The sequence below is a fragment of the Hyperolius riggenbachi genome, chromosome 2 (assembly GCF_040937935.1).
Source record: "Hyperolius riggenbachi isolate aHypRig1 chromosome 2, aHypRig1.pri, whole genome shotgun sequence".
Lineage (NCBI taxonomy): Eukaryota > Metazoa > Chordata > Amphibia > Anura > Hyperoliidae > Hyperolius > Hyperolius riggenbachi.
Window position 1 is genome coordinate 282,709,035 of NC_090647.1, and position 15,831 is coordinate 282,724,865.

The 15,831-nt window shown below is 43.5% G+C and overlaps 1 protein-coding gene and 1 long non-coding RNA gene across 9 annotated transcripts in view; one reads left to right on the plus strand and one right to left on the minus strand.

Moving 5' to 3' along the window:
* The window catches only part of LOC137546403 (uncharacterized), a 175,427-nt gene extending 165,279 nt beyond the window's left edge, over window positions 1-10,148 (plus strand). The window contains exon 3 of the long non-coding RNA XR_011026252.1: window positions 9,608-10,148. This is a non-coding gene — a long non-coding RNA (uncharacterized lncRNA). The remainder of the gene's footprint in view (window positions 1-9,607) is intronic.
* Window positions 1-15,831, minus strand: part of MACF1 (microtubule actin crosslinking factor 1) — a 449,681-nt gene that overhangs the window by 423,126 nt on the left and 10,724 nt on the right. For all 8 annotated transcript variants that reach the window (XM_068268830.1, XM_068268828.1, XM_068268833.1 and 5 more), the window contains exon 2: window positions 9,578-9,805. In XM_068268830.1, the coding sequence (XP_068124931.1) occupies window positions 9,578-9,779 (202 nt within the window). In that variant the 5' untranslated portion in view covers window positions 9,780-9,805. The remainder of the gene's footprint in view (window positions 1-9,577; window positions 9,806-15,831) is intronic.

Genomic DNA, 15,831 nt, shown 5'->3' on the forward strand with positions numbered 1-15,831 from the left:
CAAATAAAAGCAACAAGCTGAATGTAGAGAGCAAGACTGAAAGTAAACCTTGAGAACGTGTAGCTCAGTGCATTGAGCTGGTGAAAGCAATTATAGCTGTTGTGTAATGCTCACTCCTACCCCTTACGGAACTGCAGGATAAGATTTACTTCATCACGTTTTGCGCAGTGATGTGGGGGAACTGACAGAGCAATATACACTGGTGTAGCCAACACAGAACAAAGGCAAAAAGGGGTGGCAATCTCCTTCCCCCTCCACGGAAATCTAAGTGGAGAGCTCAGTAACCACGGCAACAAGAAGAATGGCTGCTCAGACCTTAGTGTTACCATGGAAACAGATAATGCAAAGTGAGCTTTCTAACAGCATCTGCTTAAATACTCCACTGATCTGACTGTAGAGTCTATATATTAGACTCATGGCAACAGCTGGCTGCCGGTTTACCTTAATTATATTAAGAATAATACAGGTTAATTGCATGTAATTTGTTCAAACACAGTCCATGGAGTTGGGTGGGATATATAAACATTACAGGAAACATATTGAATGTGGATTACATATTTTATAGAAGAAACATGATTTATTGGTATGGTGTGGTAAAGTGCAGGGTATGTGTTGTAAAGTTTTGTGGTTATGATATCAACATGCACACATGCCAACACAGGTAAGTTATGAATGGCACACTCATAACAGCACTTTCTGTACAGCATCCTGTCAGCTAATACTTTGCGTAATTCTTTTGTTCTTACTCATGTGATCTCTTGGCAGAGAAGCAAAAAACCTGTAACAACGTATTTCCCTGCCAGCTACGTTGACGTGTTTTCTGACAAACACCCTGACCTATTAAATGGGAGGTGCGGCTTCACCCTAAGGAGTAGCCAGACTTCAATATTTTCAAAGCCTGTCACTGGCTGTTTACAATACCTGGATTTGAGAGGATATTAAAAGAATAGTATTGATGTTTCAGAGCAATCATACAGGATCTGCTACAAAATTATCAGACATGATGAAAGCAGAATAAACTATGGCACAGGTGCGAATCACTGAGTAGTTATGTGTTCTTTTATTCATAAAGAAAAAAGGTGTACTGAAACCAACCAATCAATTTTAAAGAGGAACTGTAACCAAGGATTGAACCTCATCCCAATCAGTAGCTGATACAGAAGCAGGAAAAAAAGGGCCCAGGAGCCCTTACGGAAAAAACAGCACCGCCATAGGTGACAAAAGCCGCAATAAGTGGCATTAGGGGGACATTTGGGCGCATGGTGGCAGCAATTTTTTCTACAAATCAGGGCTTCCACAAAGCTACGATATGCGGCTATGAATGTAAATTTGGGTGCCCAGAGGCACCCGATTAGCGGCAAGAGGGTACATTTTTTCCGCATAGGCGTGCGAAAAAAAATGTCTTGCGGCATTGCATAGCAGGCTCTCTGCTCTCGCTATGCAATGACGCAATATAGGTATCTGAAAGCCATTTTTTTCTCCGCAAGCCTGTGCAGAAAAAAATGTCCCCTCTAATCAGGTGCCTTTTGGCGTCCAACTTTACATTCATGGCCACATATCGCGGCTTTTAGGAAGGGGAGGGTTAGGTTAAGGGAGGCAGGTTTAGCCACCACCTGGGGGTGGGGTTAGCTTTAGGCATCACTGTAGGGGTTAGGGTTAGGCTGGGAGGGGTAGGGTTAGGCACCATGGGGGGAATCTTAGTGTTAGGGGAGGGTTCTTTGCGAGAGTAGGGTTAGGTTTAGCAATAGTAAAATATCGGTGCATAATACAGATATTCTACTATGGAAATATACAGTAGTAGTAAAATATCGCTAATTTTAGCGAGATTCTACTACCAGCAAACAAGGCGCAGCTGATACCCCCTTTGCGAAATCTTTACCTTTTCTCAAACAGATCATCAGGAGGCTCTGTATGGCTGTTATTGTTGTGAAACCCCTCCCACAGTGTGATGTCAGCACCTACCGTGTTTCCCCCGAAAATAAGACAGTGTCATATTAATTTTTGCACCAAAAGATGTGCTTGGGCTTATTTTCAGGGGATGTCTTATATTTCTATGAGCACACAAGTACCTGTGCTGTATGTCCTCCTGCCTTCTTAACTGTCCAGCTTCTTCCTCTGCTGGATCCACCTCTTCTGTGCCTCTGTATCACTCTTGTACCTTTAGCGTCCTGTGTCCCCTCTGTACTCATATCCACCTCTATCCTGTCCTCCTGTGTCCCATGTCCTCCACTGTGTCTTGCATTGTCCCCCATGTCCTCCTGGAGTCACCCATGTCCTCCGATGTCCCCCTGCATCCTACTCTTACCACTAGCTCCATGCCATGCTGTTCCGTGTGTCCTCCGATATCCCGTGCAGCCTCTAGTTTCCCAGAGCTCCATGCTGATGAGTCCTTGAATTTCAGCCAATGGGGACGAAGTATGGTACATTGCATTTCTGAGCTCCAGTAATAACACAAGTTACCATACTTTTTCCCCTTACTGCTACCAGGGCTTACTTTCAGGGTAGGGCTTATATTTTAAGCATGCTTGAAATTCTTGTTAGGGCTTACTATTGGGGGATGTCTTAATTTTGGTGGAAAGAGGGTAGGTACTGACATCACACTGTGGTAGTCTTGTTGCATTGGGGGAAATAACAGCTGTTTCCAACTGCCAAAACAAGCAGCATATCCTTCTACAGACATAAATAAAAATGTCATCAGCAGTAAAAATGTCGCCATGTGAAAAATTTCAGAATGTAAATTAGGGAGAGGAAAGATTTTACAATGAGCAAACACTGACTAAATCATTTATAAATAATTATTGTAAATATTAAGCACTTTTTTTCATTACATTATTTTTACTTCAGTTCCTCTTTAAGGTTTTATCTGCAAGTTGCCGAAAGCCAGCAACCACTGTGCCTATAGAAATAGGTCACATGCTGCTTTCTTAATACACCTAGTAGACCATATTTTCTAGATTTATTTTCCTTTGCACAAGTAATTTAAAGAGAAAGTGAGGAAAAAAAAGAAGCAGCTTTGGGGACAAGAGGTTATATTCACCCGATCCTTTGCATTGCCTCTTCTCAGCAAAGCTGCTTGTCTTAGTTTGGGAGCCTCAATTCTTGTAGTCACTCCATTGACAGCACTTGATTGCACCAAACTACTTTTTCAAAATGGCCACCATATTTCACCTGTTTTGGTCCCAAAGTTCTGGCAAGGCAGAACAGTGGCATTGATGGTGAGCCACTCCCTTCTATTTCCAGATTTCCTATGACTGGAAGTGGGGTGGCATGAGGATATATTGCAAAACCACAATTAAATGGGTCTCTGAGCAGTGCTTCTAGTGTGGCAACCAAAAGAAGATGGAGTTCCAAACTAAGCAATGGAGCTATGCTGATGAAAGATGCCACTGGAATATGGTAAGTATAACAATTTCTACCCACAGTATTTTTTGTTTTGCTGGTCTCTTTTAAATTCATATTGTGGAAATAGTGATTGTTGCTACTGCAGCTGGAAATCTTGGAAATTATCAGAGCATAACCTTTTTTTTTGAGTATTTAAGGACTTGTATTAAATGTTGGCCTACTCAGTCCTCATTCTTAGTAAAATCATCATAAGCAGTGATGATCATTCAGATTTGGAACGCTGTTCCAAATAATTTGGGACAGAACTCGGATCTCAAATAATGAGGACCATGGCGGGGGGAATTCATGGTACTTTTTATGAGACGGAAGGTCTGATCAGAGCAGGTCTTAATGGATAATACTATATAGTACATTAGTAAAAGAAAACATTTGCAGCTTTTGAATTACATGATTTATCCAAATATTATCAGGTGGTACCTTTGGGACAGGTCTTGGACTATAGAACTGGTGAAATAGCTAGGGTATAGCTAAACAAACATTAAACCCTTTTATTAAACCTAGTTTATCTGTTTTATGTAATTCCATGAGACCAAGGACCTCTCACCTCTTCTGGCCCTTCCCAATCATCAAGATTTTTCCAAAGCCTAAGATCCAGCCTGGCTCAGGAGAGATGGATTACACAAAAATACAAAGTTATTCCATGATATTCTGCCCATCTCCTTTGTATGTTGTTAACTGACAAATTGAAAACCATATTACTACTAAGCAAGCTACACAAGCTTTTTTTTAATCTAATGTCATTAAAATTAATTTTACTTTTCAGTCAGCATCCAGCTATGATTTTCCAGACATGGTAGGTAATTCAAGCCATACTGACCTGAAAACAAGACAACAGTACACTGTATGTGGACCATATGTGTATGTCAAAACCTCCATTCACGCATAGTCTAGCATGTAGAATTTTTTTTGCAGGCGTGCACAGTTACCACATTCTATTCAGGTGCTCATCCAAGGCAGCTGCTTTGCTCAGCAGTTGCTGGCATCTATACCCACAACAAAGAAAACATAAAACAATTACAGTTAAGTCCATAAATATGTGAACAGAGGCAACTTTTTTCTAATTTTGGTTCTGTGCATTACCACAATGAATTTTAAATTAAATAACTCAGATACAGTTGAAGTGCAGACATTCAGCTTTAACTTTAGCATTTTTTAACACAATCCCTTTATTTCAGATGCTCAAAAGTAATTGTACAATTGACTCAAAGGCTATTTCACGCAGGTGTGGGCAAGTCCATTGTTATTTCATTGTCAATAAAGTAGAAAAAAGGCCTGGAGTTGATCTGAGGTGTGTTGTGCTTGCATGTGGAAGATTTTGCTGTGAACAGATATCATGCGGTCAAACGAGCTCTCCATGCAGGTGAAAGAAGCCATCCTTAAAGTGTACCGGAAATGAATAGCTAAAACAAACAAATAATACATACCTGGGGCTTCCTCCAGTCCCCTCTGGCCTTATTGCTTCCTTGGCACCATCCCCGCCTCCTCGATCTTCCATAACAGGTCCCAGCCAGTCGGAGTGAGCGCACGCTCTCCCCCCATCTCGCTCCCATGGCTAGGAGAGTACTAAGCCTGCACAGTAGTTCTGCACAGGTGTAAAAAGATTCCTGGTGGGGGGAGTGTGGTGGGGCGGGAGTGCACAGCCGGGTCATGCATGGGATATCTGTGGGTAAGTTTACAAGGGCAAAGCGTAATTGCTCTGACACACGTAGTCTAGAGCAGGCGTTAGACACAGTAAATCTCCGTTTGAAGGATAGAGGGTATCCAAGGTGGTATATCAAGCGGGGTAGGACCCGAGTAGCCCAAAAATCTAGATCAGATCTGGTTATCCCCCCAAAGTCACAAAATTTCGTATCCCCTAAACTCACGTTTGTTACAACTTATTCCTTTGAGTACAAACAGATTACTAATATTATTGCCAGATATCTTCCGGTATTACAAGCGGATAACGGCCTCTCACAGGTTTTGAGGGATGGGGTCAGATATGCGAGCAAACGTGCTTCCACTCTAGGACAGACTTTGTCCCCGAGTTTATTTAGTTCAGGGTCTACTGGTAAAGCTTGGTTGGCCACGGTGGGTTCCCACAGATGTGGCATTTCAACTTGCAAATATTGCCGGGTCCAAAGCAGGTCAAAAATTGCTGTCTCTGCCTCGAATGGCCGAAGTTTCCACATTAAACACTTTATCAATTGTGGTTCAAGTTACGTGGTGTACCTTATTTCCTGTGGCATTTGTTCGCTGCAGTACGTAGGGTGCACAACGAGGCCTTTGTGTAATGATCTGCTCAGCTGCCTGTGCAGGCAGGCAGCTTTTTGACCATTGTTCAGGTCTGCATTCTGCAGGTCTCTGGAAGAGAGACCTTTTGTCAGTTTTGCAGCTTGCTTCTGCTGAGGAATTTGCATACGTTTGTCATGCAGATTGCCTAGCCACATCGTTTGTGGGCTTGCTCTATATATACCATGTGATATCACAGACCTTGGCTGGTCATAAGAGTTAGATCCTGTGTGACACTCGCCTGGAGTGTCAGCCTTGCTCTTTGTTGAAGATTAGCCTAGAGTAATCCCTGGAAACTGCACTGGGCATGTTTCCTTAGTGCAGTTAGGATTGCTTATCTGTTTTGTTTGTCTGTTGCGATTGTCCTGTCCCAGCGATGGTCGACAGGAAATCGTTCTGTGTGTCTGGGTGCTAACCGGAACAGCGGTTGTTACTGGTAGCCCCTTCTGATCTGTTTCCCTGGATTGCACTTGCATCTTGCGCTAGTGCTGTGGATCCTTCTGTTCTGCTACTCTGTACCTGGATCGCACTAGCATCCTGCGCTAGTGCTGTGGATCCTTCTGTTCTGCTACTCTGTACATGGATCGCACTAGCATCCTGTGCTAGTGCTGTGGATCCTTCTGTTCTGTCTTCCTGGATCGCGCTAGCCACTTTCACTAGTGCTGTGGATCCTATCGTTCGCTTATTCATGTTTTCGTGTGTCTGTCTTGTCTGCTACGAACGCTTGCTGGAGGCTCGGTGAGGTAACCGTTAAGCAAGCGCTCACGTCCTCTGTTTCATGTTTGTCTGTCGGTGGTTAGTTAGGCGTGCTTGTCTCTATTGTGCTTATCATGTGGAGACCGCGCACGAACGCGTGCACTGTTGCGAATGAGTGCGGTGTTCGCGTTCAGTTAGCGTTTGTTATTTTCCTTAACTTCTCATTGTATGATTTGCTGTGCCTTTGCTACTCTCGTGCTCTGCCTTGCTGTAGCCTTGTGTCACGTCTGGCGATCGCACCTCTCGCGATCGCGTTCCTACTTCATATCTGCTGTAGTGTGTGCACCGTCGCGGGTTGGCGACTGATTTGGTGCACACACATACAATCTGTCTCTGTGCTCATTCTCAATCGCCTCTCTTGCGATTGCGTTCCATCCCTTCGTGCAATTCCTGTCTGGCGTGTGTGGTAGAGCAGAGGAGCTGTTCCTCTGCACTCCACAGCTCCCCCTGTCGACAGGAATTTCCCTCTACAGGTGCATTGCACCTTCTGCTGGGTTTCCACAAATTATACGTTTGTGGAGGATTTCCGTAGTGTCAGCGCACACGTCTTGTGCGTTGATCACGGAGAGAATTCCACAATCGTTACACTTTGAGGCAGAGAGTAGCCGAACACTATTTGGGAACGGGCTGGCAAACCACCAATGTCACCAATGTTGCCAAACATTTCCGTGAGGTTCACAGGGGTGACATGACAGGTTTTTCATTTAGTCCGATTGAGAGGGGTGTGCCATCTAGGAGGGGAGGGGACCTCTATAAGAGATTGCTATAACAAGAAGCTAAGTGGATCTTCCAATTGGGTACCAGGGCTCCACTTGGCTTAAATGCCAAATGGGATCTGATGATCATCTCTTAATCATCCTCTTGAGGTATCCATATCCCCCCTTTTGCAACATACATGTCAAGTCCGATCCTTCCCTTGGTGGACTGTTGTCCTCCCCGGTGGTTGCTGGTCTTATGTTTAAGTACATAGAAGTTACTGCTTTTGAATCTGGACCAGATCCATCTAGGTTAATGCTCCTTTGGGTTATGTTGCTCCTTGTCTTTTCTCTTGTGTTTTAATTTGTACATTTTATATTTTTCTTGTATCTTGATCCTGTATATTGTGCATTTTTTTGATAAAAGAATGTATAGATGGATGAGGGTGTTTTGTGCACTATGTAACCACTCCCACGGGGTGGACTTGGGGCGGGCATTTAATACTGACATCCCTACTTATATGTTCAGGTTGCCATTCACGTGTTAGCTATGATTAAGGACTGACGTCTGAAACATGTCAGCTATTTGATGCCTGCTATGATTGCTTATGGATACGTCCATCAATAAAGGTTTTATGTCCTACTGACAAGTACGGACCACTTCTTCCTTCTTTGTTGACTGTGGATTTGCTGCCCAGGTCGAGCACTGTGGTAGGAATTGTTGGAGTAGAGCGGTGTTCACTTCTCTATGTTTATCGGGCCATGCATGCACAGTAAGCCCCGGCTGCTGAAGATACCGGGAACCCTTGCGGAGGATACAGAAGGCAGATGACTTGCTGAGCGAGTGATTAGGCTGGAGGGGGCTGGAGAAAGCCCCAAGTATGTATGAATTTTTCTTTCTATTCATCTCAGGTTCCTTTTAAGCTGCAAAAACAAAAAAAAACCTTCCAAAAATTGCTACAATATTATGAGTGTCAAAATCTACAGTTTAGTACACCCTGAAAAAAAAAGCAAGCCCTGGTGAACTCAGCAACGCAAAAAGACCTGAAGACAGGGAAGACAAAAGTGGTGGATAATCGCAGAATCATTTTCATGGTGAAGAGAAACCTCTTCACAACAGTCAACCAATTGAACAACACTCTCCCGGGGTAGGTGTATTGATATTCAAGTCTACCATAAAGAGAAGACTGCATGAAAGTAAATACAGATGTTGCACTGCAAGGCCCAAGCCACCCATAAGCCTCAAGAATGTAAAGGCTAGATTGGACTTTGCTGAAGAAAATCTAAAAAATGAAAAAAAAACAGCACAGTTCTGGAAAAACATTGTTTGGACAGCTGAAACCAAGATCAACCTCTTCCAGAATGATGGCAAGAAAAATGTATGGAGAAGGCGTGGAACTTCTCATTATTCACCTGTAAAACACATCAAAGGCAGTATGATGGCTTGGGCATGCATAGCTGCCAGTGGCAGTGGGACACTAGTATTTATTAATGACGTGACACAGGACAGAAGAATTCTGAGGTTTTCAGAGACATACTGTCTGCTCAAATCCAGCTAAATGCAGTCAAATGCATTGGGCGGCATTTCAATCATGATACAGATGGGCAATGACCCAAAACATCCAAACCAACCCAGGAGTTTATTAAAGCAAAGAACTGGAAAATTCTTGAATGCCCAAGTCAATTACTTGATCTTACCCCAATTGAGCAAGCATTTCACTTGTTGAAGACTAAACTTCGGACAGAAGGCCCACAAACAAATGGCAACTGAAAGCCACTGCAGTAAAGCCTGGCAGAGCATTAAAAAGGAGGAAGCCCAGCATCTGGTAATGTCCATGAGTTCAAAAATTCAGGCTGTCATTGCCAAAGGGTTTTCAACCAAGTATTAGAAATGAACATTTTATTTCCACTTATTTAATTTGTACAATTACATTGAGCCCCTGAAATGAAGGGATTGTGTTAGCCCTAGTTGCCCACTGATTTAACGCCGAAAGTTTGCACTGCAACTGCATCTGAGTTGTTTCATTTGAAATTCATTGTGGTAATGTACAGAACCAAAATTAGAAAAAAGTAATCTCTGTTCAAATACTTATTGACCTAACTGTATGTAATATTTTTGAAATGATTGCATTACATAGTGATCCGTATATCCATATAAAAGTTTACATGTTTGACAAGTTGAATAGTCGCTGAAATCTGATTTGTTGCTTTAGCTACTGCACATCATTGACCTTGGACCATATACTGTAAGTGAATGAATGTTATGGCGCATGGCTGCAAGTGTCTTTGCTACGAAGATGATGATCCTCATTCAATGACAGCACTGTTATTAATAGAAGACAATATCCCTTTTTACTGTATCCTTTGTGTTATTATTCTGTTTCCTTTTTTGCTACTCAGAATTATATTCAATTGCATACAGTATACTTTCATAGCATGGCTCATTTTCTCACCTGCTACCCTGACCACAGCTCTCTCTGCAGGGTCCAGAACAGAGTCCTTGCTCTTCCTCTTCTTCTGTTCATGGCGTGGCAAGTTCCACGGAAGAGTGTCACCTGGGGGGCAAGGAGACAAGCTGCCAGACCGCTCGCTCCGACACGACCTCTCACTACGGTACGACCTCTCGCTGAGGGTCTCTTCATCTGAAGATGACATGTCTCTTTGGAAGTGGGACAGTCACTCTAGGGACAAATATAAAACAAGACAAGGGATTTGTTCTTTCCCAACTTTACTCTTCAGTCTACAGGATGATATGGAAAACAAATGTATGACATGTATACATGCATAAATGCACAAAGCTGGTGAGTGGAAGCAACCTCACCCCATAGTTACAGCTAGCAGCTTACAAATGTTGTGATATACATGGACAATTTAGTATTTATCAAGAGGCACTTTTCTCTACTTGAAGAAAGCAGCCATCATGCAGACTATGAGCTTTATACAATAAACCTGTGGTACATATATCCCCAGGGGTCAATCTGACTCATTCTGAAACTATATCTGCTAGTTCCTGCAAATGTTTTATTATTGATGATGTCATAAAAATAAAATTGCACAAAAAATGCACGAAAGATGCAGCTAAAGCTGTAGTCTAACATTTCATCAGTAGTGACCCCCTAGTGACTGACAGCTTATTAATTGTCCCTACCCCAGTGATATCATCTTGTCAGTGCTGGGGCCAGGTGAGAAATTGACTGAGAGAAACAGAGGGGGAGGAGTCTGTCAGGAGAGATGAAACTGCCACCAATGACAGCTCACAGCTTATGGTTTTTGCAATGTAATTCTAAATTCACGACTATGAGATGCAATTACACAAATCTACATGAATTGTGGCTTTAAAGCACATTTACCGCATGGATTATGCAGTAATGCAAGTCAATGGGCGATGCAGCAAATGTGCACGACGGTAGTGCGGTGCTCATGGGCGAACTGACGAGAATCCCAGTGATGTACTTCCCAGAAGCAGTACGTCACTAGCCGAGAGGCAGCACTATGAATATGACACTGTCACCACACTGTGCCATTTTTAAATAATGAACTGGATTGTGTTCCAGTATAAAGGAAATAAATGTTATGAAAGGCCACTAAGTAAACTCTTTGCAGGTGCTGATCTTACTACTGCTCGCACTAAATAACTAGGCCTAAGATTCCCACAAAGGACTGTTTTATAGCTAATCTAAATTCGCACTGCCATTTTATCTAATGCTATATTTTGTTTCCCAACCAGGTAATAATATTATTTAGAATAAGTTCAGCCTCCAGTCTAGACAATTCAATGCAGGTATAATAGGCCTCACTGGCAGTGAAGCTGGTAACCACTTCTGGAGCATATACTAAAATATGAGACCCCAAACATGATACGAAACAGTTTAATATAAGAATTAGTGCCATATATACAGTGTGTACAGTATAAAGCGAATGCACAATAATGCTGTCACATAAAAAGCAAAGCACAGCAAATAATATATAACTATCTATGTATGCAAAAATATATATAACACATAAAGCACCAGGTAATGTAAGACAAAATCAGAATTAAAAGACTTGACAGGAAAGGCGTACAGAGTCAGAACCAAGAATCAGAATATCAGAAATAGGACCAGCTGTTCACAGAATAGAGCTGCAAGGTTAGGCCTTATGCTGGGCATACACGGTAAGTGTCTTGCTTATCAATCGAGCCGCTGATGGCTCGATTGATAATATCCAACAGTTTCGATGACCCGCCGGATAGATTCCCCGCTCGATCCCCGCGAGCGGACAATAGCGAGGAACTGAGCGGGGATGCGCCGGGATCGAGCCAGCGGATCGATCCGGCGCATAATTGCATCCATGTATGCCCAGCATTACAAACACTGAAACTCTGGAAGGTATTAGGAAGAGTAGAGTGTTCAAGTAGGGAGTTCATAGGTGTTTGCATTGATCAATCATGCTCCAATACTGCAGAAGGACACCTACTAGTGAACAGTGGAAGCTCAATATAAGGGACATGCCACACACTGGTGAAAACATGGAGTTGCAGGTGAGTACAAAGAATGCAGAGAGACACTTGCTGGTGGGTTGTAAAAGTCAAATGTAGTCCAGAAAGTTGCTTTACTTTTAATATTAACCCTGCACTTGAGAAGATGCCTTCAGGCACTTCATATATTGCATGCATCTCCCAGAATGCCAAGAGAAGAAAAATTGTGTGAGGGACAGGGGGTGCCGTCTCCGTCTCCAAAAACAGATGCGGCACCTGTGCTGATGCAGAATCACATCCAAATCCCCTGCTGTGCCAATACACGGCAATAGAGATTTGGATTTGATTGCAAAAACAATTCTGCAGTCGCAATATTTTTTTCACCAAACGTGAATCGGAAACAGCTTATTGGTTTCAATAGGCTGTCATTATCAATCCAGGATGTCTGTGGGAATAATAAGTGATTAACGACAAGTGAAAGCTTATATAATGGAAAAGTCTTAGGAAAGTTGGAATCCTAAAATAAGAATTTTACAGGTGTTTGGAATTGATTGTGCTGCAGTACTGCAGTCCACCTGGTGGACAGTAGAAGTTAGGAAGTAAAAATAGCCATAGCAGATGCTATGGGCCCAGAGCAGCGGCGTAACAATAGACCCTGCAAGGGATGCAGACGCAGGGGGTCCCAGAAGCCACAGGGGGCCCCATAGGGGGAGAAGTTTATTTTCCCTGTCCTGAGAAACTGACAACTAAAGGCACAGAGAGAAAAAGCTTTCTGCTCTCTGCACAATTGTCCTGACTGCATCTGCTAATACTAATTTGTGTGCTAAGTTGTATGGCCTTACAGCGAGCTGTTAAAGCATAGCCTGGTCACTAGGGGGGTGTAAGCCTGTGGTCCTCTACTGGTGGTGGAGCTCCCAAGCCTTTGATGCAGGAAGTGATACCACAGATCACAGGACTGTGCAGGTGAAGTCACACCATTCAGCAGGTGAGATATGTTTGCATCTACCTGCTATATGTATGGGGGAGTTGACAGTAAGTTGTGATGTCCCTTTACATCCATGGGGCAGGTAAGGAGGACATGATCGTTCAAGCTTAAGCCTAAGCTTTAGCCTAAAGTGTATGAATTGTGGATACGATTTTGGGCGATTTGCGGCGATTAGCGCAAATCGCCAAAGTAAGAATGGGCCCATAGGGTTTTATTACATTAGCGCTTTTAAAACGTGTGAATGGGCCCTAAAGCCTTTTCACCTCAGCAGGCCTGGATACTGTCAGTGTCAGAGGCATTTACATAACATATGAATACTCCCTTTTGGGTAACAGAAGGTAAGGCAAGACTGAGCTTTGATACCAGAAAGCCCTGCCAAATACAGGGCTCATCAAGCCTTAGTAAAGCCTCATCAATGAAAGCAGTATTGAGATTGCAAGGCTGTATAGTTTACAGCCTTGCCATGTGTTTGTTGCCACACAATCCTCTTCAGATTTGAGTAAAGGGGTAGTGCATAATCCAAGACCAGCTGGATTTGTATGATTGGTGGGCATATTAAGGACTGCAAGCCATATATAAAGTGAATGTGAACTACAATAAATACATTTAACAACACAGCTGCTTTACCTGCTATTGATCGTTCCTGACACTGTTTCTAAAAATCTGTGTATTGGAAGTGCAGCCATGTTCATACCTGGGAACTTTTAAAGAGAGCTGAGCTTGAGAACTCCAGAACCTCTAGGGGGTAGGTTGCCCTGCATGAAAATATTTAAAGGTGAGGCTAGGAGGCGTGGCCAGTGTGAAATGGGTGTTGCAAGAAGTCATTCATACAGTGACAATCATGCTTCCTAAATAACATAACTAGGTAGTGTGTTCCAAATAACATACTTAGGCAACGTGTCCCCCAAAGCAACATACAGACAACATGGGCAGCACAGTGGCATAATGGATAGCGCTCTCGCCTTGCAGCTCTTGGCCTCTGGTTTGATTCCCAGTGAGGGCACCATCTGGATGGAATTCATATGTTCTCACCGTGACAGCCTAGGTTTCTTCCAGGTACTCTGGTTTTCTCCCACTTCCCCAAAACATAAAAATAAGTTAATTGGTTTCCTCCTAAAATTGACTACAAAAGATATATAACTATGGCAGGGATTAGGTTGTGAGCCCCTCTGAGGGACAGTGTAACGATCGGTGTCAGCACACAGAGAGAATCTGATTATTGGTGATCTGCAGTATCACCAAGAATACAGATTTATACCTGATTATTGATGATCTGCACAATCACCAATAATACAAGTATAACTAACCTCTGGACACCTGATAAGTGTAACTGTTTGGTGCAACAGTATATGAGCCTGGATCACCTGAGGAGCAGGTGACCCTAGACCGTATAATGAGTATCTCCTGGTTAGGGTTGGAGATACACAGAGAGTCAGTGATTCCTTGAACAGCTGTGAATGAGACTCTACTGCAGTCAAAGGACTCCTATGAGATTGAGTCCCTGACTGGATTGCAGAGAGGTCCCTCTGAGAAACAGGGAGTCCCTGCAGCTACTGGACACCCCACCGGGGGGGGGGGGTGTCACAGGTAGAAGGGTCGGTCAGGCCGGGTCGGCAACACACGAGCGGATAAAGTACAGAGACAGAAGGCTGATTCGGTAACCAGGGACAGCCAGGGTTGGCAACAGGTAATCAGATATGCAAAGATACCGAATCAGAGAGCAGGAGCAGAGTCAAGAGAGCAATAGGTCATAACAGATGTCAAGCAGAGGCCTAGTCTAGAGTGTGAGGTCCGTGGTCTCAACACTCAGGGACTGATCTACAGAATAACACAGTAATGACACAGTATTCCTAATCTTGGGTGTGAGGTCCGTGGTCTCAACACCCTGGAACTGGTCTAAAGTATAACACAGTAATAACACAGTAATCTGGCTAAGTGTGAATTCCCAGGTCCGCCTGGTTCTAACACACTGAAGGATCTGACTATGGTCTGAGTGCTAACACATAAGCATTCGCAACGGCAGACAACCAGCCACTGACAGACGAGAAGTATATATAGCAGAGCTCTCCTCAGCGCCGCCCAGTCCCATTCAACCAATCACCTACTGCGCTGGGATCAGCTGATTGTCCTGATCAGCTGATCCCTCTCTTATTGGCATAAAGGGCCTGCCTGTTAGCGCGCGCGCGCGCGTAGCTCTCCATCTGTGTGCACTACTAGGCTCAGACAAACCAGACGCATGCCGCTGCGGAGAAACCCGCCGGTCTGAACACGGATTCAGCCGCCCCGCTGTCAGACCGCGCGGCGGTGTCTCCGCAATCCATTACAGACAGTTAGTAATAAAACTATACAGGATCTTCTCAAAAAATTAGCATATTGTGATAAAGTTCATTATTTTCTGTCATGTACTGATAAACATTAGCCTTTCATATATTTTAAATTCAAATACACACAACTGAAGTAGTTCAAGCCTTTTATTGTTTTAATATTGATGATTTTGGCATACAGCTTATGAAAACCCACATTTCCTATCTCAAAAAATTAGCATATTTCATCCGACCAATAAAAGAAAAGTGTTTTTAAAACAAAAAAAGTCAACCTTCAAATAATTATGTTCAGTTATGCACTCAGTACTTAGTCAGGAATCCTTTTACAGAAATGACTGCTTAAATGCGGCGTGGCATGGAGGCAATCAGCCTGTGGCACTGCTCAGGTGTTATGGAGGCTCAGGATGCTTCGATAGCGGCCTTAAGTTCATCCAGAGTGTTAGGTCTTGCGTCTCTCAACTTTCTCTTCACAATATCCCACAGATTCTCTATGGGATTAAGGTCAGGAGAGGTGGCAGGCCAATTGAGCACAGTAATACCATGGTCAGTAAACCATTTACCAGTGGTTTTGGCACTGTGAGCAGGTGCCAGGTCATGCTGAAAAATGAAATCTTCATTTCCATAAAGCTTTTCAGCAGATGGAAGCATGAACCCACTTTTGAACCAGAAACAGTGGCAGAAGCGCCTGACCTGGGCTTCAGAGAAGCAGCACTGGACTGTTGCTCAGTGGTCCAAAGTACTTTTTTCGAATGAAAGCAACTTTTGCATGTCATTCGGAAATCAAGGTGCCAGAGTCTGGAGGAAAACTGGGGAGAGGGAAATGCCAAAATGCCTGAAGTCCATTGTCAAGTACCCACAGTCAGTGATGGTCTGGGGTGCCATGTCAGCTGCTGGTGTTGGTCCACTGTGTTTTATCAAGGGCAGGGTCAATGCAGCTAACTA